The sequence below is a fragment of the Delphinapterus leucas genome, chromosome 10 (assembly GCF_059928025.1).
Source record: "Delphinapterus leucas isolate spDelLeu-1000000601 "Yukka" chromosome 10, BTC_Dleu_Yukka2, whole genome shotgun sequence".
NCBI lineage: Eukaryota > Metazoa > Chordata > Mammalia > Artiodactyla > Monodontidae > Delphinapterus > Delphinapterus leucas.
This window is the reverse complement of record NC_143138.1, coordinates 4,601,257-4,625,501: the sequence shown is the minus strand read 5'-3', so window position 1 is coordinate 4,625,501 and position 24,245 is coordinate 4,601,257. Positions and strand designations below refer to the sequence as shown.

The window sequence follows — 24,245 nt, the reverse complement described above, 5'->3', positions numbered from 1 at the left end:
AAATCTCTGGTTCTAGCCTTGATTCATCCTTCTGGAAGGATCTGGGTCACAAATGCGTCTCTTAGTGAAGGCTGTAAGAGGTCTTGGTGACTATTGGTTAAAATTTGGGATTTCTATATTTTCCTTATGCTTCTTCCCCCCCTTGCTCTTGGTGTGACATCTGCACATCCTTGATGTTTGCTGACTATTTCAGAGAAGTGTCCTTTTGTATTTAAAGGTGTAATTGTTTTCTGTGTGTGTTGGGGGGGGAAAGGAAGGAAGGAGAGGAGAGGAAAGCAAATACCAGGGAAGGAATACAGCTCCACTCCTGCTGGGCCAGCCATTTCTATCAGTGTTATTGATGAAGCAAACTGGGAAGGATTTCTTAAAGCGGTGCTTTGGTGGAACCGGCAGGGGTGGCTGTTTGGCTACATGAATTAGAGAGAACTCTACGTCGCAGGACGGGAAATCTGCATTTAGCGGACAGTGAGAGCCATGGGAGCCGAGTGGCCAGGGGTGCCGTGTGCCGGCGGGACTAGGCAGGGGAGCCCGGGGGTGGAGGGTGCAGGGGCGGCTGTTGGAGCCTCTCCTGCAAAGGAAGCGAGGCCTGGACTGTGGTGCAGGCAGCAGGAAGGCAACAGAGCAGACAGACAGAGGTCACTTCTGCTGCTGATTGGATCAGGAGACAGGGAAGCGGGGGACAGCTCCTCTGGAGGCCAGGCGGGGGGTTCTGGAAGGTGGCAGGGAGGTTGGGAGGAAGGAGAGGTTTCGTGTGGTTGTGGAGATTTGTTTTAGACGTGGAGAGCTGAACGTGCCTGCAGGAGCAACCAGAATGCCACTGCAAATGCAGGAGGGACCTTCAGGACGGGGGTTTGCCCCAAAGATGTGGAGGCGAGCATCGCATGCTTAGAGGTGACAGTTGAGACTGTAAAAGGAGATGAGACCCTGAGGATTGCGATTCGTTAGAAAATTTACATCACTAAGCTCCCTCCTGACAGTTCCCTCTGTAGGATAGATGAGAGATAGAGAGATAGAGAGATAAAATAGATAGATACATAGAGCTAGAGATAGATAGAGGTAAATATAGATGATAGGTAGATAGATATACAGATAAAATAGAGATAGAGATAGAGGTAAATATAGATGATAGATAGATAGAGATAGATAAATATAGGTAGATAGATAGATGATATCTGTTATAAGTTCTGTATCTACTAAAATAAGATTTTGTTGCGATTTCCTGGTTGTCTAAATATGTTCATAGAAAATTCACCACAATCCCCAGAGGCTTAAGCGCTTGGTCTCCAAGTGCACGACAAGTTCAAGGGGCTCCTGCTTGACTGTTGTGAGTTGCAAGGTGGTCCTGTCCAGCAAGGTGCTCCCTCCCGTCATGATGTTCCCTGCTCTGCAGGGCTGTTTAGGCGCTGCGTCCACACTCCGTCGGTCAGGATTCTTCGGGGCTCACGTGTCCCATCTCAGCTTGGGATGCTTCCAGCTCCCACCGTGGTTCCCCTAAGCCCTGGTGAGGGACGCCTGCAGGGCCCCCTCCCAGCACTCTCACAGGATCAACCTGTAAATAAGGGCCAGTGAGGCTGGGGCAGGGACCACCGGAGAAACGCTCCTGTCCTTCGTCCATCAGGCGGATGGTTCTGAGATGCCCTGTATGGGTTTCTCCAAGAGCCTCGCAAGATCTCTCTCCAGGCAGCTGCCTTGGTGGCCAGTAGCACATCTTTGTGGTGACTTTTCCTCCTTGCCTCACTCCTGCTCCCTGGACCTTCTTCCCAAATAAACTGCTACGTGAGGCACTCTGCTTTCAGGGAAACCAGGGCTAATGAAGATGGAGTCTTCTAACTAGCCAGACCTGAGGCCTGGGTCTTTGCCTGGGGCTCTCAAATAGGAATGAGACGGGATGGGGTGCTGTGGTTATGGTGGGGAGCGTGCAGATGCCCAATGAAAAGGAGTGCTGTTTCTAGAAGCAGAGGGGAAATAAACGGCACACACCAAGAACAGGAAGGAGTGAATGAGAGAGAGGGTTATTCTCTCTCTCTCTCTCTCTCTCTCTCTCTCTCTCAGTATATATACATAGGGGAATATGGAATATGGTTTACTGAATGGTCAGGCTGGAAGTTCAGCCATAATCGTGCCTTAGTCGTATTTAGCAATACCTCTGTGTTCCACTCATTAGAGGGTACAAAGCAGTCACGTGTCACAAATTCTTAGTCCTCCGAACACACTTACAGAGGAGACGAGGCTATTCTTCTCATTATAGAGATGGGAAACCAAGGCAAAGTGATTCATTGATCTCCCAGAGCCATAAAAGAAAGTCATTGTTGAGTTTTGGGTTACGTTTTGGGCTTCCTGCCCACTGCAGCCAAGCCCAACCTTTGACTGGAACCAACCCCAGGGAAGGAGGTTTGTGGGCTTCCTGGTAGGCAGAGCTTTATATTTGCTTGTCCTGTGCTGGGGCCTTTCACCTGGTGTGGCCCGGGAGGATGCTGCAGGAGGTATACCTAGGAAAGGGAGGGGAGAGCCATTCTGAGCAGCCAGGCTTGGGATCTGCTGCGTCATCGCTGACCGTCTGCCCATGGCTGAACTTGCCACTGCCTGGGAAGAGTCTGACTCCATTCATGGATACCAAGGACAGAGCAGAACTCATCTCTCTACAGATCTGAGTCATGCAAACATACTATTCTTAAAAAGATAGTGAATAGAACAAAAAAGAAGCAGCCTCACAGATACAGAGAACAAACTAGAGGTTAGCAGTGGTGGGGGGAAGGGGAAATATAGGGGTGAGGGGATGGGAGGTATAAACAATTGGGTGTAAGACAGGCCGCAAAGATGTATTGTACAACATGGGGTATAGAGCCAATATTTTGTAGTAACTGTAAATTGAGTGTAAGCTTTAAAAATTGTATAAAAAAAACCCTGTAGTAGAATGCCAGAAAAATGCCCCCAATCTTTAGCTGTTATGTTTATATGTTGTTGCAGAAAAATATGTTTTCAGGAGAAATTGTCTCCTCTCAGGAATCCGTAAAATACAGACAAAAACATGCTTTAATTTTGTTTCTCTGGTTTTTTTCTGGTTTTTTTGTTTTCAGTTCTGATTTATTTTTAGTCTTTGGGGTAAAGCTTGGGGCTATATATTGAGGGCGGGATAAATGGGGTGGGGGCAACCAAAAAATATTTGGCCTTTATTCATGGCATTTCCATAGGTGGCTTTATTTATTCTTTACCACCCCCTGTGAGACATGGACCATAATTGTCCTTTTTTGCAGCTGAGTAACCTGGAGCTCAGGGAGCACAGTAATGGGAGCGTCACTGAGCAAGTTAAAGGAGAAAACCACCATCCACTCCCCGCAGGGGCTGCCCCCAAAGCCTGTGCTGTTTTGTCTGGTGAGTATCCCCCTGGCTTCCTAATGCACGAGGTCTAGCTTCCCGTATGTCTGAGTCACGCTGTGGACTAGCCTCGGATATTCTGGATGGTTGACAGCTGTGATCATCCGAAACCATGGGTTTGTCGTGCTTTTTTCAAATGTGGTCTTTCCTACTTTTTATCATGGATGCCAGATTTTCCTCCTTCTCCCAAAGTTATCTTTATGTATGCACATGTGCGCACACTCACGTGCACACACACACACACACACACACACACACACACACACCCCTGTATCTGAGTGGGGGGAAGTGGAGATGGGAGACAGCAAAAGCGCATGTTAAATTCAAGTGATCATGTGTCTTAGTTCCCATTGCTATAACAATGTGCCACAGACTTCGTGACTTATAAACATCAGACATTTATTGCTCACAATTCTGGAGACTGAAACATGGCAGTCAAGGTGCCAGCAGGGTTGGGTGAGGGCCCTCTTCCAGGTCACAACTTCTCATTTTGTCCTTACAGGGCAGAAAGAGGAGACAGCTCTCTGGGGTCCCTTTTACGAAGGCACTAATCCCATCCTGAGGGCTCCACCCTCATGGCCCAATCACCCCCCCAAAGGCTCCACCTCTGAATACCATCACATTGGAGATTAGCATTTCTACATATGAATTTTAGGGGGACATTCAGTCCGTTGCACCCATTTCACTGATTTTAGGAGGAACACTTTCTCGTGCTCTAGCCATTCTGAGATCTCTTATTCGAGCTGTGAAGTAGGCAGCTGTGTGTCATAGTGTTGCTGGTACTGTATGGGCATCAAAGCTTAGAGAACGGGTGTCAGAGGTTTGGAGGAAAATCCTGACGACAACTGTGGAGCACTTTTAGAAGAAATACGGCCTTACCAAAATTCTCCTGAAAGCCCTCGATGGCTCATAGGACAGTGGTGGATGGAAAACGTGGATTCCAGAGGTCCTGCCTCAAATGTGATTCCAAAGAGGTAGATTCTGCATGGGGAAAAGTTTTAGGCATACCTTAACCAATTTATTTAGCCTCTATTTCCTTTTTGTGTATGCAGAAGAGTGATACATGATATAATACATTCTGTGTTCGAACAGGCCTAAAAGAGTTCTTTTAACACGTTTAAAATAAAAATTCTAAGTGCTAAGAAAGCATTGTGACACATACAGTGAGATGGCAACAATTCCCCTTGCTTGGTGTTTCATTAAATAACACCGAAGGAGCCTCAGATTACATGAAATACAGTAGTATTTATGTTTTCTGTTTCAATAATCATCAATCTGTTTCTGATCTATTCATGGAGAAATATGTGAGCCATCTTGCCATGAAACTATTTTCAAAATCTCATGGAAGCCTACCAAGTTTTCACAAATTAGCTAAGAAACTTTCTTGCTTTTGAGAGGGGAGTTTCCGGTACTATAAGCCTATGTTTCTGGGTGTATTTTTGGTTAGCTTTTGTTAACCCTGGCTTTTGTCTAAAACAAACAAACAAACAAATAAATGAAAAATATATAACTAGGTGAAATTTATAAATAAAGGAAATACATATCAAGCAAAATTAAAATGCTTGTATTACAAAACGTGCAATTTGGAGAATGAGTGGTCATTTGTGCAATGTCGGTGGGGCTTTGATAAAAATGTTTCAGTTCAAAAGTCTGGCCAGTCTGCTCCTGCACTAACTGACCCGTGGTTAGGGATGTGTGTCCTTGAGTGCCCTTGGATTTATTTATTAATATATTTAAATAGAAAAAAAGTGTAACCTTGGGACTTCCCCGGTGGCGTAGTGGTTAAAAATCCGCCCGCCAATACCGGGGACACGGGTTCAAGCCCTGGTCCAGGAAGATCCCTCATGCCGCAGAGCGACTAAGCCCGTGCGCCACAACTACTGAAGTCTGCGCGCCTAGAGCCTGTGCTCTGCAATAAAAGAAGCCACCGCAATGGAAAGCCCACGCACCACAATGAACAGTAGCCCCCGCTCTCGTCAACTAGAGAAAGCCCGTGCACAGCAACGAAGACCCAACACAGTGAAAAATAAATTAATTAATTAATTTAAAGAAAAAATGTAAACTTATCATTGGTGCTGCAGATTGTGTATTTATTTATACTATCTTTCCTTTCAGAAAAACACTATGATATCATAAAAATAGTTCAACTTTAAAGGGCTTCCCACAAGCCTCAAGTTCCGTGCAGTCCCTGTGCACAAAGAGAAATCAGTCTATTCCATCTTGAAGGGCAGTGGACTTTGGTTTTGTCCCACATTTAGAGATAACAAATGCCTCACAAACAATAGAAACTTCTTTCCGTTTTGCACCACTCTTTCAGTCCTGGCACTGCCACGCAGTTGTTGTGTCTGGATTGATGGAAGCTTCCAGGCTGGGAGGAGATGGCATTTCCAAGAAAGCAGAGTGCAGACATCCCCCAAGTTTATGCACACCTGCACCCCACCTAAAACTAGCCCTCTGATCTTGGAGTTGGTGGCCTGTTGGCCTTTTGAACAAACACCCCCTCGTCCCCCCTCTGTCTCCCAATACTAAAGCCGAGATCCTCAGGGTCCCCTTCCCTGCCCACCGTCAGGGGAGAGGCCAGGTCCTTCCTCACAAGCGCATGCTCTTCCCTGCTGAGTTCACACCCACCGTCCCAACCCCTGAGGGGAGAAGGGCTCCACACTTTGTGGTCCGGCGTCTCCCCTGTATAAAACCTTTAGGTGGTGCCCCATTGCCCTCAAGGTAAATCCAAACTCCTAACTGGCTTCCAGAATCCTTCATCATCTCCCTGGGTGTCTATGTACCTTCCCCCGGGTCGCTTCTTGTCAATTCTCCTCCAACTCTGACCTTGGTCCAGTCCCCCAAAACTTGTCAGGCTTTCCCTGACTTCCCAGTCTCTGCATGAGGCCTGGAGTGGGTTTGACTGCCTTTAGGGAGTTCTACAAATGCACTCTCCAAGCCTCCTTGTTTGGATGGGAAAACATACCAAACCAACTTTCAAAACCACATTTGGGGCATAGGAAGCTGTAAGCTGGGCCTCACAGGTTTTGCTACACAACTTCAGTTACATTAGAAGAGTCTGGTCCTAGCAGCTGTCGCTGCCTCCTGGGGGACCCCTTTTCAGAGCTTTGGAAGCTTGGACATGGAAGGCTGACCCATTCGCTGCCCGCCCGTTTGGCATGGGAAGGCATTTGGAGTCCATCTGGGTGAAGGCTGAGCTGGTAAGCAGTGCAGGTTCTCACTGGATGCTGGGCGAGAGGAGCCGGCAGGCCCTGCGGCAGGGTAGGCAGCGCGCCGGATTCGCCCCCCAGGCGTGGGCTCCGGCTCAGGGGCCGACAGGTGTGAACGTGGTGTTTCTAGGCATGGCTTTTCCTCACGTGACTCCTGTGATTTCCCACCATCCTTCTAACCTCACAGGACACCTGCCCTTCCCTGCGGTTCAAACACGTGCAGAGCCTTGGTGTGGTCTCAAGGTGTCTGATGCTGTAGAAGCCGACATTTCTAGTTACTTATCAAAAACAGCAGGTGACCTTTCTCTGGCTCCGGTAAGCCCTGGATGGAGGGCCAGAGTCAGGGCCATCCCAGGGGTACAGAATCCCAGAGGGCTGAACCCCAGGTGGGCCCTCTGGGTGCATTTTCATGCAGATGGAAAAGGGAACACCTCCAGGGCACCTTGGCAGAAGCAAGGAAGTGGGTGGCTCTAAGCAGACCCGGTGGGTGTGTGTAGGATGGGGGAGAAGCCCTTTATGCCCGTGTGTGTGTGTGTGTGTGTGCGCGCGCGCAGGGTCTTTATAGAATCGTGGGTGTGATGAGCCCCAGGGCTCGCTCAGCATTTGCTGGCGGATCTGCCCGGCTTCATGAGCGCTTCCCAGGTAGAGTTTCCGTCTATGGTAACCAGCTTATCGAGCGTTTTCTCTAGTTCAAGCGCTGTCCTGAGGACTTCCCTGTCTGACCTCTCTTCACCCTCACAGCAGCCCCTGAGCTGCTGTACTTTCACCCCTACTTAATACACAAGGAAATAAGGTTTGAGGGCTTATGTTACTGCTCCAAATCCTGAAGCTGGCTCCCTCGGATGCCACAGCCCACGAGCCGCTCTGCCATCATTTGTCTCACCCGGGACTCGATGGAAATGGGGGCTATTGCCCTGGCGAAGATGCAGTAGAGGAAGGAGCCTAAGGAACGTTGTCACTCCTCACAACATGTTATGAGAAGTACGATGAAAGTGGCTGGATGCTGAGACTCAGGGACAGGAAGAGAACGTCCTCTGTCTCCTTTCCTTCGCCACCTCTGCGTTCTGTTCCGTCCACCCTCTCACTGCCCTGCTTAAAATCTTTGACTGGCACCCACTGCCCTTGGGGTCAGGTCTGGACTCTTTAAGTGGCTTCCCCAACCCTCCAGAAGCCTTTACTCTCTGAGCAGCCATCCTAGTTCTGTAGCTTAAGAGGTGGCAATAATTCCATCTCAATGAACCGCCTCTCAGGAAAGCTCTCCAGACCCGTGTTGGCATGAGGAAGACACGTGGGCATTGCTGGTGGGAGAGCACTTGGTCTGAGTGACTCAGGGCTTGGGGACAGCACTGTGACCTCAACAGAACAGCTACCCCGCTTCTTGTTATTTCCTGCAGAATCCTCCAGCTGTTCAGCCTGCCCGGAGCTGGACTCGGTCTAGCAGCCCAGCTGAGTCCTCCCCCTTCATACACCTTCCGCCCACCACGAAGGCCCATGTGATAAGATGTGGGGCTTCAGCGCGGGGCGTGTGCCCACTCTGCTTCCCGTGATGTGCAGCTGCCTCTTGTCTTGCTGCTGGGAAAATACTGAAGGTCTGGCTATAGCTAAGAGAGTCTGACAACATGTAAGGCACAAACATTCTTTATCTGCAGGATGAGGTTAGTTTCTGTTTGGGCCTGGTGTTTTTGTAAGAAGGAAATCGCGTTCATAAGAATGAGATTAGGTCCAGGAAGCATCCGCTGGGCAATGCAAAACTGCTAGAGGCAGAGGGTCAGGAGTTTCTCATTGGTTATGACTGCCACCTCCTGGCTGAGCTTGTGAACTACACAATCTGGACTTCCTAGGGAAACAGTATTAAGAAAGATTACTAACCCCTTTCTCCAGCTTTTTATCAGCTCTGAGTGGTGCAAAAGGGAGATGAGAGGAATTTTCTGTAGATAGAGTATTTCTTTGCATATTTCATGTTAGCAACAATGATAAAGCAGACACAGCAACGATGAATAAAAACATAGTGGATTGCTCTCATGTGAGGCAAACAAAGAATGTGTCAGAGCAATTTATTATATACCTATTGACTCAGTGTTAGCTTTTCCAAATTAAGCGTTCAGCCCTTATCTGAGTTTCTAAGACCTGCCCACTCTCTAAAGCTGAGTTCTTAGCAAATTTAGATGAATCTACTAACCACTTCTGGAAAATCAGTACAGAATTAAGGACTTGGGTGAAAATTGCAACTTAAAAAACTTGGGGGGCCTAAGGTCTGTCTTTAAAATTATGCAATAAAAAATAAGATTTGGAATTATCATTTTTTCATATTGATTTTATTCTTAGAAATTTAAATTCTAAGTCAGGTTAAGGATTACTGTAACACATACAATGGACATATATGGACCAAGGTAGAAATATGTCTTTCCAGCTATTTAAATTTCTTGGGGGGAAAGTTGTATTTTACCTTTAATATCGAATGTGCTGAGACCCACAGGTGGGTGATTTCAGAATTATATTAGGGATATTGGCAAGACTTCTCAGAATCCTTTCTTCTCTTATTCCTCAGCGACAGAAACCCACAATTTTAGCTGGCCCATGGCCACTGTGTTAGTCTTGGTGTTCTGAGAAGCAGGTGCTAAGAAGGGATTAAACGTGCAAGGAGCTTGTTAGGGACAATGTCTGCTAGGAAAGATGGAAAGGCAGCTAGAGGAAGGCTGGAGGGGCCCCCAGAACACAGAGCAGGTCTGACCTCAAGTGCAGGAGAAAAGGAGGGAAGGAAGGAAGGGAGGGAGGGAGGGAGGAAAGGAAGGAAAGAAGGAAGGGAGGGAGGGAGGGAGGGAAGGAAGAGAGGGAGGGAGGTTGGAAAGGAGGGAAGGAGGGAGGAAGGGAGGAGCTGGATGGGAACATCTTACACTACAGTGCAGTTCTAAAGAAAGTTTGGCAAGTTTTGGACCTTTGTGACAGGCAGATTTCAGAGATGAGCCCCAATGACCCCTACCTCCAGGTACCCATGACTTTGTATAATCCCTTCACTTTGAGAATGAACTGGACCTAGTGACTAGCGCCTAATGAATAGAAGATGGCAAAGTGATGGGATGTCCATTCCCCGATGCTGTTACAAAAGCCTGTGACCCCGTCTTCCTGGACTCTCTCTCTCTCGTGCTGATTTTGATGGAGCAAGCTGCCAGATTGGGACTGAAAGTGGCCTCCAGCCATGACCTAGGAAAGAGCTGAGGCTCCCAGTGCAGCAACCTGTGAGGAGACGCATCCTGACAACCACCACCAGGGGTGCTTGGAAGCAGGTCCTTCCCCAGTCAGACCTCAGATGAGACCTCAGCTCTGGCTCACACTTTGACTTCAGCTCTGAGGGAGATCCTGAGGCAGAGGATCCAGCCAAACAGCACTGAATTCCTGACCCACAGAAACTGAGAGATAATAAATGTGTGTTGTTTTTAGCCACTAAAATGTGGTGTCATTTGTTACGCAGCCGCAGATAATTCATACAGTCCTCTAGCCGATGTTGCCCATCACAGAAGTCATACGACTCCTAGCAAAGAGCTGCCTTAGAATTACTGATGCCCTCAGGCTGGGAGCAGCGTTTTGCAAGCTTGATCTCGCTGCAAATGCAGTGATGGGTTTCAGAGCACAGCAGCTGGGCCCTCGCACGACTGCACTCCCTGCGGTCGGATGTCTGAGAGGCACGTTCACACGTTGCTGAAGACACCCAGGGCGAAGATTACGTTTCTCATCCTCCCTTGAAGCTTAGATGGCCTTGTGTTACGTTCTGGTCAATATGGTATATACAGCTTTCAGGAAGAGTCCTTAAAAGAGGGGTTATTCCTTCCCTGCCCTTTTGCCTCTCTTGCTGGCTGGGATATGATGAGATGACTGGATCTGGACAGCCATTTTGGACCATGAGACAGAAGCCATTTGTGGAGGGTGATTAAAGCCACAAAATAAGACAAACTCAAGCCCCACTGGTCATGGGCTGCCTAGGTTCATGGGAGAGAGAGCTCATCTTCTAACTTGTGTAAGTCACTGCTTGATTTTCTGTCCCTTGAAACAGAACTTAATCCTAATTGCAAAGAAGCTACATTTTATATGTAAAGTCTAAAGGTTAAAGGGGTAAATATTTCCCAGAGGATAAATCATGGCACAAAGAAAAGTTTAATTACCTAAGACTATTGCTGGGAGATGATCTTTATTCCATATGTTGAGGGTGGTGACAGGTCTCCCCTTCCGGTTGCTAGGAGGGCATCCCTCTCAGTTCACAAGGACAAGAGAAGGAAACCACTGATCCCCATCACAGAGAAGTCTTGGAAAACAGCACTTGAGAAAGCAGCTAACGCCCCTGCCACTGCATGTCAGGCTAAGAGCACTGGCCCCAGAGGCTGACAGAGTTTGCTGGATGAAGGGACCAAAGAAGGAAACCAGCTTGATTTCAATTGTCTGTCTAACCTGTTGAAAATGAACTTTCTCTAAACTAATTCTTTTCGAAGTTTTCAAAGCCTGAGAACATAATAAATGTTACCGTTTGTCGTACTTTTCATCCACTTTTTGGCCATGGCACAGAGGGGTATTTTCTGGAAGGATATGGCTGTTCTCTCTGATGACTTTCAAAATGTGAATTTGCTCATCAGAACTTTTTGGCTATGTTATCCAGAGCATTTTTTAGCCTTCACATGCACTTTCGATATGTGACTTCTAAGTGTTAGCAAATCCCATGCTTACTAAGTGTTCCATTGGTCAGGAGGCAGTGTAGACCAGTGGTAAGTAAGTCTCTTAATCTCTGAGACTGTTTCCTCATTGGCACCATAAGTCCCTAGCTTATGGGATTGCTGTGAGAGGTAAGTTTGATAATGCATGAAAAGTCTTAGAGGCTCAGTAGAGCCCTGGGCAAGTGGTAAGGACACAGTATCCACTAGCTATTACCATTAATACTAACACACCATCTCCTGTCCAGTATGGCAGTCGCTGGTCACCTGTAGCCATTAGGCACCGAGATGAGAGTAGTCCAGATCGAGGTGTGCTGCAAGTAAAAAATACAGACTAGATTGTGAAGTCTTAGTATGAAACAAGAATGTCAAATATTTTTCTGATCATTTTTAAACTATTGATTACATATTGAAATGATAAGAGTTTGGACATATTGTGTTAAATAAAATATATTATTAAAATTAATTTCACCTGGGACTTCCCTGGTGGCCCAGTGGTTAAGACTCCATGCTTCCACTGCAGGAGGTGCAGGTTCGATCGCTGGTGGGGGAACTCAGATCACTTATACCAAGCCGTACGGAGAGAAAAAAAAAATCCATAAGCAATAAAGCTGCTGTTGGTGGAATTATTGCTTTAAAAATTAATTTCGCCTGTTTCTTTTTCCTTTTTTAAAATGTGGCTTCTAGAAAATTTTAAATGACATGGATGGCCTGCACATCAGATTTCTCCTGGATGGCTTGGGTGTAGGCAGACGGGTGTGGCAGGGTGGAAAAGTGAACCAGGAAACTTGGTCCACTTGGTCAGTATTGGTGTTCAGTAGGGGCTCAGACAAAGGAGACAGAGGTTCAGAGAAGGAAATCTACTTCCCAGGGCACTGTGGATTCTGATACGGTTCAATTCCACAGAGGATGACTGGGGTCAAAGGGTGGTCCTCACTCAGCACTCAGCCACGTGAGTCTAAAGACAGGCTGAAAATCTGGGAGCTCAGACAAGGAGGTCTGGAGAGGGCACACCGGGATCCAGGGTGGAGTCTAAGACCCAGGGTGGAGCATATTGTTGACAAGAGACCAAACAGTGGGTAGTAATCAGGGACGTCGACCAAGGGGGTGGCAAAGGAGTGGTAGGAAATCCACTTCTGGGGGCCCTGTTGGTTCTGACACAATTCAACTCCACAGGAATCGATCAGAGTTTACTAAGTGCCAGGCCCTCTATTAGAAACTGGAGAAAACGCAGTGCCTGCCTGCAAGGTGCTCCCAGTCGAGTGGGGAAGACAGAGAGATAAACAGGTGATCGTAGCCCAGTGAGTAGCCCTGTGATAGGATGCAATGGAGCTTGTCGGAGGGGGAGCTAATCCATCTCGTGAATAAGGAACAGCTCCCCAGAGAGAGCAAAATCTCAACAGAGACCTTGGGAAAGCGGCCAGGTAAGGGAGAAGCACGTTCTAGGTACGGGAGCAGCCTGTGCAAAGCTGGAAGCTTAGGGGAACTTTGTGCTCCAGGAGACGCGAGTGGCCCCGTGTCCCTTCACTGTAAAGTGAACGGTGGGAATGCTGGCGAGAGGCGGAGGACCCAGATGCCAGGGGGCACGGCACCACAGATGGAGGGTGTTGCAGGCATGAGGCAGGGGGCTTTTAAGAACTTTATGCAGACAAGTGACGTAACCAGATTTGTGCTTTAGAAAGATCTCTCTGATGACCCTGTGGGGTTCCGGTGCCGGGTAAAATGGATTAAACCGAAACTTGTGTTGTTTCAAGGCGCTCAGTCTATGGCCTTTGCTGCAGCAGCCCTAGCAAACTAGTGCAGCACATCACCAGCATAATTTTTCTGTCTTGGACCATTTATTCAACAAATATTTTAAGCCAAGTGCTGGAATTTGTGCAGAGGTGAACAAGACCCGGTTTATCTCTCAGGTTGCTTATGTCCTAGTAGAAGAGACAAAAAGCAAATAAGCGATTATAGTCACACCATGGTCAAGGGGAGGTGCTGGGGAGCCCCAGGAGGGACCTTTCATCCAGCCTGGGCACCAGAGACAGACCGCTTCTTGGAGGGAGCGACATTCCAAAAATTTCAGGTCATGGAGCAAGGTTGTGAATGACTGTTGTTATAATGGAACAAGGTGAGTTCCGAGTCAATATGAAGAATGGCAGTGAACAAGCAAGATTAGAGAGAAGTCAATGTGTTTGTTCCACTTAGCGGTTTTGCCTCCAGAATAAATCTTAGCTAGGGTGTCACCTTATTAACTTTGGTTGGTTGGTAGAGGTGAGTGGGGACTGGGTAGGGTGGGTTGGAGGTGAGATCAGGGACCATCAATCAACAGGCAGAGACTGGTGCCTTCTTGAGGCAGAAGATTCCCTTTGTTTAGCTCTCTTTCCTCAACCTGTGCCAAGTGGTGGGAGAAGATTCCAAAGCTTGGCCTGGGTCTCTGGGTAAGGTTGTATAGGTTGTGGACTGCACAAGGGGAGACTGGGGACTGAAATCTGGCATGTGTCCACTTACCAAGCCTTGTGTCTGAGCATGGGCCCCTGTCTGCCCAGAGGATGGGTACCCCTTTGCTTTGCACAAGGGTGTCATCTTCTTGTCAAGTCATACGCAACTGATTCTGGTTCCCCTGGGAGGGGGTACCCAAAGGTGCCATCTATCCTAATGGTAGTTGCCATCATGGCATTTGGTCTGGCTGCATGACAAGGCATTTGTTTCTTTGAAATAAAGTCTATTCTGCATGTTGGAAAGCTGCCCCAGGAGTCCTGGTCATACAGTTAGAGAGTGGATTGAGCTGAAACTCTAATTGTATACTCCTCTCATTGGTTAATTTACCTCCTCCTGGTTAGTTTGCTAGTCTGAACCTTTGCTGTATGGCATTTGGCTCAGGACCCTGAGGATGAGATTATATCTGGTTTTTGTGGAGCCTAAAGAAGAAGGGACACAATAAAGCTCCAAGCAGTTGGCTATTAACTGTTACTTAAAAATATTGCCTGCGTAACTAGGACAATGCTCCCTACACACTGCAGTCCGGTCATATACATGAAGGTCTAATACTTTGTAAATTACCGAGATTGGAGTTTCCTCTGTTATAAACCCTGCCGCACATTTGCTTTGGGCATAAGGTAAAGGATAGGCTGTGGGGATTCGGGGTGTGCTCAACCAGGACATAAACAGACAGAGATTCTAACGCTTGTCATCAGGAGGGTGGTGAGGAAGGGGCCCTTTTCCCAGCAGGAGCAGCGCGTCCCGCCTGTCCTCAAGTGGACAGAAAAGCAGTAACACGGGGATGGCGCGGAGGTTACGAGGAGGTCCAAGTGGACCCCCAGATGTCAGTGAGGAACAGAAGGGGCTGGAGTGGAAGCACGTGGTAAGGAAATGGATTCCCATCCTGGCGTGGCTCTGGGGGAGGGAAATCCTGCCCACCAGCAAAGCTGGAACGTCTTAGGCGTCAGTCTGTGGGTTCCTGTGAAGACATCCTAACGACGAGAATGGAATGAAATGTCACTGACTGGTCTCCCCCCCACTTGCGTATCAGGGAATCTCTGCAGACTCTCGTCACATTCCACGCTGGTTATTTCTGGCGCCTCTGTCAGCAGAAGAGCAGTTCTTTCCTCTCTCATTCTTGTCTCCCCCGGGTTCTTATCCAAGCTCTCGAAGCTGCAGGAAGGCAGAGCCACTGTGTGTTCCGGGGGCAGCGTGGCACCTGTGCTCAGGCCTGGCTCTCCCCTCCCTGCTTTGGGCTGGGTCTCCCAGGTTCGTGGAGCAAGCCATGCTGTGTTCTCCCTTCCTGCCCCTGTACCCCAGTGCCATGGGGGTGCCACAAAGTACCACGGGTACCCTGGTGGCTCTGAACCCCTGGTGAGTCAGCTACTGGCCCAGATTCCTACTGTCGATTCTCTCTCCTTGAGGCTCCGATGCACGTCTGCGGGGCTGGGACACCAGGCCCCCCTTCCTGTCCGCCTCTGCCCCCAGAAGCTCGCCCACAAGGCAGAGCCAACATCACCACTTCCAGCCCGAAACATCCAGAAGAGATGAAACGGTGTCTTTTGCTGCAGGGAGGATTGGTTTCCTACCACAGTTGTGCTCATTTTGAATTTCTAATTTTTAGGGATGTTTCTCCAGGGTCTGGGAACGAACTCTCTGAGTGGAACAGGCGCCACTCGGCTCTCAGGGATGAACCTCAGTGGCTTGTTCCTGAGCCCAAGGTTCTGGAATCCTGAATGTGGCCGTGAAATATTGAAGTCAGAACACATAAAATAGTGAACAATGAGATCCGATTAAAAAATTGAACAAAAACCAAACAACTGTAGACAGATAGGCCTCAGGGTGTGAAAGTGAAGGGAAAAAACTCAACTTAGACAAACGAATAGTCTGGTACCTTCGGAGGCAACAAAGGGAAAATCCGATAACGGTTAGGAAAAATTGTGGCCAGGGAGCGAGACAGGGGTGAAAAGTACCTTTCTCTTCTAAATGACTCCAGATGTGACGTTTGTCTCCCAGGTTGGCAGAGGGGGTCATTACTAAGAGCGGCAGACGTGGACAGGTAACCAATACAGGAGTTTATTCCTTCCGTTCTTTTCTAAAAAAAGTCAAATATAGTGACATATAACATTGTGTATGTTTAAGACATACAAGGCATTACATTGATACATTTATATATTGTAATCTGATTGCTTTCGAAGTGATATGTAGCGCTTCTATCACATCACATAACTATTCTTTCTCTTTGGTGGTTGGGATCATTTTCAGTAGAGGAGTTTCTATGTTAAGCTTTCAATTCCTTCCATTTCATTACCAAAAATGAAGTGGGGAAAGGAAAAACATAAGGGAGGTGTGAGGTCTGAATGTTTGCATCCCTCCAAAACTCTGATGTTGAAACTGACCCTCTGCGGTGATGGTGTTGCCTCCTGGGGGCTTTGGGAGGTGGTTAGGTCATGAGGGTGGATTCCCCGTGGGTGGGGTTACGGTGCTTACCGAAGAGGCCCCAGAGAGCTCCCGCCCCTTCGGCCACTGAGGGCACAGTGGGAAGACCATCTGTCTGGCCATCTGTCTATGAACCAGGGACCAGGAAGGGACCCTCACCAGACTCGGAATCTGCCCACACCTAGGACTTGCAGCCTCCGGAACCGTGAGAGGTGAATTTCTGTGGTTCCTCAGCTCCCTGCTCCGTGATGTCTTTGTTACAGCAGCAGAACGGACTAAGACAGGACGAGAGATCACAAACACGTGATCCTGCCATGGAGAAAGTCATGACTCGAGTGTTAGTGCGTCTGGCTGGGAGAAGTAAACCCGGGAAGAAGCCGATGGCCACTGAGTGCCCGGCGGCTCTGTGCCCGGCGGCTCTCGGCTGCCCTGTCGCGAACTTCAGCTTCTGGTCCACATAGAGGCTGCTGTGGCCCCGTGTGTGCCCCGATCTCCTTCCACCCTCAGAACGGCTGCTCCCTGCCCCTCCTGTCTCTGCTTCCGCCGGCAGCCTTTGTTTGGCTTCAATGCTGCCTCCTTGTCCGGATGCCCTTCTCAGGCTGGCATCCCCTCCCCTCCCCTCCCCTCCCCCTCCTTCCTTCATCCATCCCATCCCCATGGAACCCTGCACAGAGCCCTCATCCACCAGGTCAGCCCCACACCTGCTGCCACCGAAGGGGACTCAGGCAACGTGAGTCACATGTGAAAAGGGGTGAAGAGGCCACGCTTGGTGAAGAGAATAACCTCTCTCCAGCGAGGGATGCTGACAACCTGCTCAGGAGGGTGACAGGGGGACTCCAGCAGGGGCACGGGCTAGGGTGAGATCTGGGTGCACAGTTGGCCTCAGTAAATACCTGCTGAGTGGTTGAGTTTCAGGGATCACAACTCAGTATTGAGAGAAAAGCCTGGGCTTGGGCGAAAGCATCTTACCTTATATACTTTATTTTGTCTGACACTGAGTTCCTTGCCCAATTATAGCAGAAATATAATGTGCCCCAGTCCCCGGGAGTGAACCACCAGGGTTGACAGCTAGGCAACCACAGCTGAGCCTGCTCTTTTTTTTCTGTGCTCCCATCAGTGAATTAACCTAACACTTTTTTAGTCTCTACCTTTTGTTCTCAGCCTGTTTGCTGCTTGACTTGAAAGAAACTGCAAGGCTATAACACACAGTGCTTCTTCTTATATAGCCTCCAGCCAAACAGCCAAGGTAGTGTCAGCTGGTGAGAGCTAGGATGGAGTCGGACAGATTTGAATCCCAGCTCCCTGAGCTCACGAGCCTGAAGAAGCAGGGGTCTGTCTGTTTCCTCACTTTACTAACCACGGCTTCCTCTTCTATAAGGTGGGTCCTTGGATTATCCCCCATGGGCTGTTATTGAGATTAAGAACTGAGATACAGGTAAAATACCCAGCTCAATGCTGGAACATAGCAAATGCTCAACTAATTGTTCGCTTTTAAACAGCTGTTATTATTATTATTCTGCCTTCTCAGATGTTATTTTTCTATACTCACACATTTTAACATTTTTAGTCTACCTCTGTGTGGAAACCTCGCTGTATCCCTTTGACCATTTCCATAACATTCTCTGGCCCCTTCTCCAGTTTTCTTCCACTATTTCTGAGTAGAAGAAAAGGAGGGAAAACCAAATAAAATGATATAGGCTTGCATGGCCTGGATGTTTTCTTTCTTTCCATCCTGGCTTGGGTTTCAGGGAGTCCATAAAAATATCAGCTGGAGGAAGAAATAACATCGATGCTTATACGCTTTTCCTCAGGAGTGAGGAGACCAAGATACTGCAGGAAGGAATTTGGTTTTGTCACGCATTTTAAAGGAAAGCTGGGTTAGAGGAGAAAGAAAATTCAGGCTCGTGCATTTGAAGGCAGCTGAAGGCTTCAGCTCCAATGGAACAACTGAAGTTATTTACACACTAGATGTAAAGTAGCTCTTTCCCAGTTCCTCTGGAACCCCTGCTTGCCAGATAAAATGATCGGGAAACTAGACAGAAGAACTCGTCTGAGAAAGTTGACTGAGAAAATTGTAGCTGATTCAAATCTGAAATTGAACTGCTGGCATGATAAACTTTCCCTCCCTAACAAGTCCGGGTCAAAATCAGGATGTGGCCTTTTCCGTTCTCTTCCTGGCTATTTTGGGTGATTTTTTTCTGAAGGCAGATGTAATTTGCAGTTGTTACATTTAGTTCTTCACATCCTGAATGTGTATTTTTTTTTTTTAAAAACAGGAAACAAGTTTAATTAAAAATTACACACATTTTCTTTCCTAGGCCTTTTTTTTTTTTTTGGCCTGGTTATAAAGTTTCTGTTTCAGGGGAAACTTGTACCTTAATGTTTCCCTTGAATTGTTTTCAGAGTTCATGTAGCTCAGTGAACATCCCAGGTCTACTTAAACCCGCTACGCTTTGAAGAAATCAAGGTGCCAAGGAACCATTTCAGGACTTAAAAAGGAATGTGGGCTTATGGGTGAGGTCAAGGCTCAAAGACAGTTTGGCCGTGATGATGTCGGAGGGATTGGAGAGGGAAATTAGGAAACAGGGCTTCAGCTCCAAGGTGAATACCCACCTGCTATAGACTGAATGTTTGTGTCCCCCGCCACCCAATTCATATGTTGAAATTCTTACCCTCAGTGTGATGGTATTGGTGGTGGGTCTTTGGGAGGTGATTAGGTGATTAGTGTCTTTATAAAAGGGACCGCGGAGAGCTTTTCCTCACCCCTCCCACCACGTGAAGACACAGCAGGAAGACAGCTGTCTGTGATCCAGGAAGCGGCCCCTCACCAGACACTGAATTTGCTGGCAACTTGGTCTTGGTCTTTCCAGCATCCAGAAATAACTGAGAAAAATGTGAGAAATAAATGTCTGTTGTTTGTAAGCCACCCAGCTTATTGTATTTTTATTATAGCATACCGAACAGACTAAGGCACCTCCTGAACAGAGTAATAACTCACATTCATTGAGTTATGTGCCTGGCACTGTTCTCTCATTTAATTCTCAGGGTATTTCTGTAAGGCAGGTGTTATTATTGTTGACACGTATGGATGAGGAAACAGAGGCTTAGAGAATCTGAGGCACTCGCCCAGTGAACAGCTGAAAAGCCGGCCTGTCTAATTCTAGACGCACCCTCCACTACTAGCGTCTCCCCCTTTCCTCCCTTTACCCTTTCCAACCTCCCTAGTGTCCACTTAAGGAATGGTGTGGTTCCAGTGGGACTAATGCCAATCCAGCTCTGGTTGTGGGTCATGTGATCTAGGCAAGCCAGTCAGCACGGGGCCAAAGTGATTGGCCAGGAGTGGTCATGTGACCCAAGCCAGTGAAATCAGGGTGAATGCAGGGCTTCGGGAGAAAGGTCTCTCTCCTTGGTACTTTGGACAAGCGTGAAACTATTTGCCATTGCAGGAAAGACTGTCTGAGGGTGAAGCCAATATTCACGGAGGCCAGAGGTGAAGGAACTTGGGAGAAGTAGAGGTGAGGTGCTGGTGACAGTGTGCACCTGTGGAGCAAACCACGGCTGATACTTGAACCACCTGGGACTTAGCAGTCAGACCTGAGCTGCGTGTGTAACCAGACAGAGCTGGTCTCCGTTCTTTACAGCCGAACGTTCCGAGTGGGGCGATCACAGTGGCCAAACGGATCTTCAGCTGCCTGCCTGGACCTTGCTTGGCAAAGCTTTCCTTGGGCATTGGCGTTCCCTTAAAAAATACACACACACACACACACATTCCCTTAAAATATAAGGAAGGGCCTACGGACACCAAAATGACTGGCGCTGGCTGATTTCCACGAGAGTTCTTCGGTTTGGAGGCATAGCATAATCTTGAATAAAACTGATTTTTTTTTTCAGGGAAGTTTATTCAGGAGAAGTTTTTAGAATACTTGATGTTGATTTTGAAACAGTGGCAAATCATTTATGAGAAGATGAGAAGTAATGAAGTTCTTTGGCAGGTCGCCCTCCCCCCTCCCCCGACCCAGGCACACGTGGGTGACCAGCTAAGAGGGCTTTTGCCCTGGGCTGCCCACTGCCCCTCAACACCTCCCTCTTCCTGGGATGACACTTCCAAACTTCATCTTCGTTATTCTGTTCTGCTGGAGTTTTGATAATGATTCTGGCGTTTCTCCTACCAGGACTGTTCGTATTTTTTAATAGGAGAGTTATAAACAGTGAAAAGCTTTCTCAACTTGCAGGAGTGAAACTCAGTGAAATGTAAGGCCCACGCTAAGGACAGACAGATTTTGGAGGCAGAGAAACACTCTTTTCCCCCCTCAAATTACACCCTTAGTGCAGCGGCTGTGTGCTCCTGGGTACTTAGTCGAGGCTAGGGTCAGCCTGTGCATGTGTGGAAATCTCTGTTTAACTAAACCTCTTTCTCCCTTCGTCTCTCCCTCTCTCCTCTCTTTCTCTCTCACTCTCTCCGTCTCTGTCTCTGTCTCTGTCTCTCTCTCTCTCTCACACACACACACACACACACACACACACTCAATGAATTTTAAGAAGAGAGTGAAGGACAGGAAAGGGAACAGCTCGATCTGCTTGTTCCCTGTTCCCTGCCCCTGTCTGTGGAAGGCTGTGACAGCCGTCCTGAGCTGTGGGAACATGTGAGTACTCGGGAGCCACTCAGGGCCCTTAACTGGATGTAGGGATGTTTCTGGAAAGGGAGCGGGAAATGTCTCACCAGAGGGGATGGGGAAGGACCAGCAATCCAGTTTGCCGTCTGGGTACACAACAGTGTCTGCTGTGTGTGCTCAGAGGTTTGCCCCCAAGCCTGGCATGGCCACAGCAGGGCTCTTCTCTGGAGCATTTTGGGCGTAGGCGAGGACACTGCTATAATTTTCTCTCTCCACAACCCAGAAAACCTCAGATGCTGCTTTTAAGGTTTTGATTCACCAGGCTCTTATGGCCTGCTATTCCGGGTAGTTCAACTATGTACAGACAGTAATTAATAGCAACGAAGATTTTTAAACTATGCATTTCTTTTCTCTTTTAATCTCTAACACAGTGGCACTTTTATCAACTGAGGAGGTCAACCCAGTCTCCCGACTTCGACCCCTCTACAGGAGCAAGGGGGCCAGATGTGGAGCCCAGGGATGCTGGAAGGAGAGAGGTGGGGGGAGCACAGGGTGTCGAAGGGGAGGTGGAGCCCCCCAGGGATGCTGGAAGGAGAGAGGTGGGGGGAGCACAGGATGTGGAAGGGGAGGTGGAGCCCCCCAGGGATGCTGCACATCCGGGGACAGGAGACACCAGGGACACCAAACGGCTCTGGCAACATACAGGCCACCTCGTCATTTACAGGGGGGATCAAAGGAGGTGTCTCTGTACATGCATGATGTGGCCCCTGGTGGACATGTGGTTTTTTAATATTCCAGGGGACTGCAGGCTCCATGAGGGCAGGGACAGTGTCTGTCTTTCTCCCTGGAGTAGCCTAAGTGCTGAGCACAGGGCCCAGCAGGTGAGTGACCGGCCGTGACTTGCTGAGTGAATTAACGAACACATTCATGAAGGCCATGGTGCGCTGGGGCCAGGACAGCCACGATTCAGGATAATGAGGTTTGTTCAGGGGAGACCGTGATGTATTGCTTGTGCGGTTTCGTCGGCTTCTGGGCTTCCCCAGGAGAAGGAACGGCTCACTCCCCAGTGCTGTCATTGCCACTGGGCCGCCACTGTCCTGAATCTCTCAGCATCACTGATGCCGTGGCAGCCCCTGGCTCTGTGTGCAGAGGAACTTATGTTAGAGCTACAGGATTGTACCAAGATTCTTTAACAAACCAGGAGGCACAATTGTGGTGCCGGTTTCTTTATTTTGGGCGACCAAGGAAGGGCCCCCAGGAGCTGAAAAAAGGGGAGTGATGTCAGGTGAGCACTTAGGGAAGAGGGACGGCCCCTCAAGACTGCTGGATGACCCCCAGGAGCTCCTGAGAAGCAGATGTTTCGGGGGGCCTCATTACATCCGCGGAGCCTGGGGACCTGTGGTCCTGGGGCTGAAACCAGCACCTGCGCGTCCCCAGAGGCTTGCTCTGTCGTCCACTGGTCCTTCCTCACGGCAGGGCGAGCGTGGGAAGCTGCGGTTCCCGCAGGACAGCTTGCCGTGCTTCAAGATGCTCAGGAACAAAGGATGGTGGCGTTGGCGCAGGCCACGGTGGAGTGGTCTTGGTTGTATAGCTCTAGCAGAACTTGGTACTCTCCCTGAAGGGATACGGGGAAAGCAGGAGGTGTGTGAGCCCAGAACCATCACCTTTCAGCAAGGGGTTGCGGAGCCCTTCTACGTGCAGCCTCTGCTCTACGCACCGGGGATAAAGTCGAACCACACAGACCGTCCCCACCCGCTGTGGCTCCCGGGCTGGCTGGGAGAGACAGGTGGTGTCCATGATGAATGGCTAAGCCTGAGGAGTTTCGTGTCCCCGATGGAGCTCCCACGGGGGTGCTGGGCTGGGCTGGCGTGTGCTGGTTTGCAGCTTTAGGGAGGATGGTGGTCGAGGCAGGTCCCCTGAGGAGGTGACGTTGGGGTGAGGACATGAAGGTGGTATGGAAGCACGCCATGCCGACTGCGGAAAGTGAGGGCCCGATGGGCTCGGGGGCAGAGGCCCACAGGAGGAGAGGGGAAGAGGCTGGCGATGGCTTCCACCTGAGGCGTGGCCTGTCCCGACGTGCCTGTCCGCGGGGTCTCTCTGGCTGCCGTGGGGAGAAAAGCCAGGGATGCGGGTAGGAAGCAGTAGGACCGGGTAGCAGGTGGCGAAGGTTTGGAGCAGGTGGTGGAGATGGGGAGAGGGGCGGGATTCTGGATGGATTCGGAGAGAAGAGCCGATAGGATTGGCTGAGGAAACCCACGTGGGTGGGAAAGAGAGGGGTCAGGGGTGACCCCGAGGACTCTGGCCTGAGCAACAGGAGGGATAAAGTGTTGTTTCCTGAGAAGAGGGAGGCAGCTGGGGGGGGGGGCAAAATCCAACGGCATGAAACCCAAACGCTCCGCTAGAGAAAGTATTTCTGCCTTTTAGGGTTCCTTTCTGGCGACAGCGCACTGCAGAGGACCCCCTCCGTGGTCAGGGAATGCCAGCCAGGCCGTGTGGAGCTGCAGAAGGAACTCAGGCCTGAGCCACGTGTGCCGTGCTCGTGGCTGAAGCTCCACCCGGCCCTGCAAGCCACGTGGTAGGGCCAACCTGCAGACTCTCTGTCACCCGAGGAAGGGAAGACATTTAATCTATATAGGCCGGAGGGAAGGAACAGATCAGACCACCGGGTAGATGTTGCATGAAAGGTCTCGGGCTACGAGAGAGGCGCTTTCTAGCAATTAGCAGAGGCCCAGGAGTGAGTGGGTTCCCCAGCACTGATGGTGTCTCAGGCGTGAGGGCTGCTGAGGGTGTCTTCCGGCACCCTTCACCTTGAAGATTCTCTGACGGTCTGGGCTCCCTGAGTCTGCTCAGATATCAGCAGCTGTGATTTCAGAAGCAGTGTTAGGAGTTTACATCAGAGTGTAAAAGTTAGAGAATTAGTTCTGAGTAAAGACCAGCTCACGTTTGCGTCTGATGGTGTTTCGTCATCGCCATCATTGTTATCACCGTCAGCTACTTTTAACTGTCCCTGTGCACTTAAGTACACACCACACAAAGTTATTGAAAGCCAACTGAATTTTCCCCATCGCTTTCTAAGCCTAGTGAAAGAAGTAGAATTTGAATGAAGGCGTTCCAGCTTACGAATTACAAGACATACATACTCTGCTTTAAGGGGCGAGAGTATTTAGGCAACAGGGCCCACCTGTGGGCAGGAGGAAAGGATGATGCAGAGAGAGCAGGGGTCTTTCTGCTGTTTGAAGAGCGCTGGATTTGTCAGGTAGGAGTCTGTAGTTGCACCCTTTGCACTTACACAGTTCAGGCCGTACCTGCCAGTTGGCATCCAAGTTGGAAGCCCAAAGGGCCTCTAAATTCTAAGTCAGAAAGCGGCAGCCATAGACAGATGCCCACTGCAGGCAGCAGTTCCATCGGGGCCAAGGGGCTGGTTGTGTCAAAAAGAAAATTATACC

General features: G+C 49.1%; 1 protein-coding gene and 1 long non-coding RNA gene across 6 annotated transcripts in view; one reads left to right on the top strand and one right to left on the bottom strand.

Annotated features, from left to right (window-relative positions):
* LOC149748118 (uncharacterized) overlaps nucleotides 1-24,245 on the top strand; it is a 151,372-nt gene that overhangs the window by 87,566 nt on the left and 39,561 nt on the right. The window contains exon 3 of one of the 2 annotated variants that reach the window (XR_016394520.1): nucleotides 3,255-3,372. This is a non-coding gene — a long non-coding RNA (uncharacterized LOC149748118). Of the gene's footprint in view, nucleotides 1-3,254; nucleotides 3,654-24,245 lie in introns of those variants that run through there. The other variant, XR_016394519.1, reaches the window with a different exon arrangement.
* The window catches only part of LY86 (lymphocyte antigen 86), a 64,183-nt gene continuing 50,623 nt past the window's right edge, over nucleotides 10,686-24,245 (bottom strand). Inside the window, exons 5-7 of one of the 4 annotated variants that reach the window (XM_022586596.3) lie at nucleotides 15,721-15,842; nucleotides 11,754-11,843; nucleotides 10,686-11,595 (exon numbers count right to left, since the gene is read on the bottom strand). In XM_022586596.3, the coding sequence (XP_022442304.1) occupies nucleotides 11,780-11,843; nucleotides 15,721-15,842 (186 nt within the window). In that variant the 3' untranslated portion in view covers nucleotides 10,686-11,595; nucleotides 11,754-11,779. Of the gene's footprint in view, nucleotides 11,596-11,753; nucleotides 11,844-15,602; nucleotides 15,843-22,009; nucleotides 22,415-22,516; nucleotides 22,716-24,245 lie in introns of those variants that run through there. The other 3 variants (XR_002646455.3, XM_022586594.3, XM_022586599.2) reach the window with 3 other exon arrangements.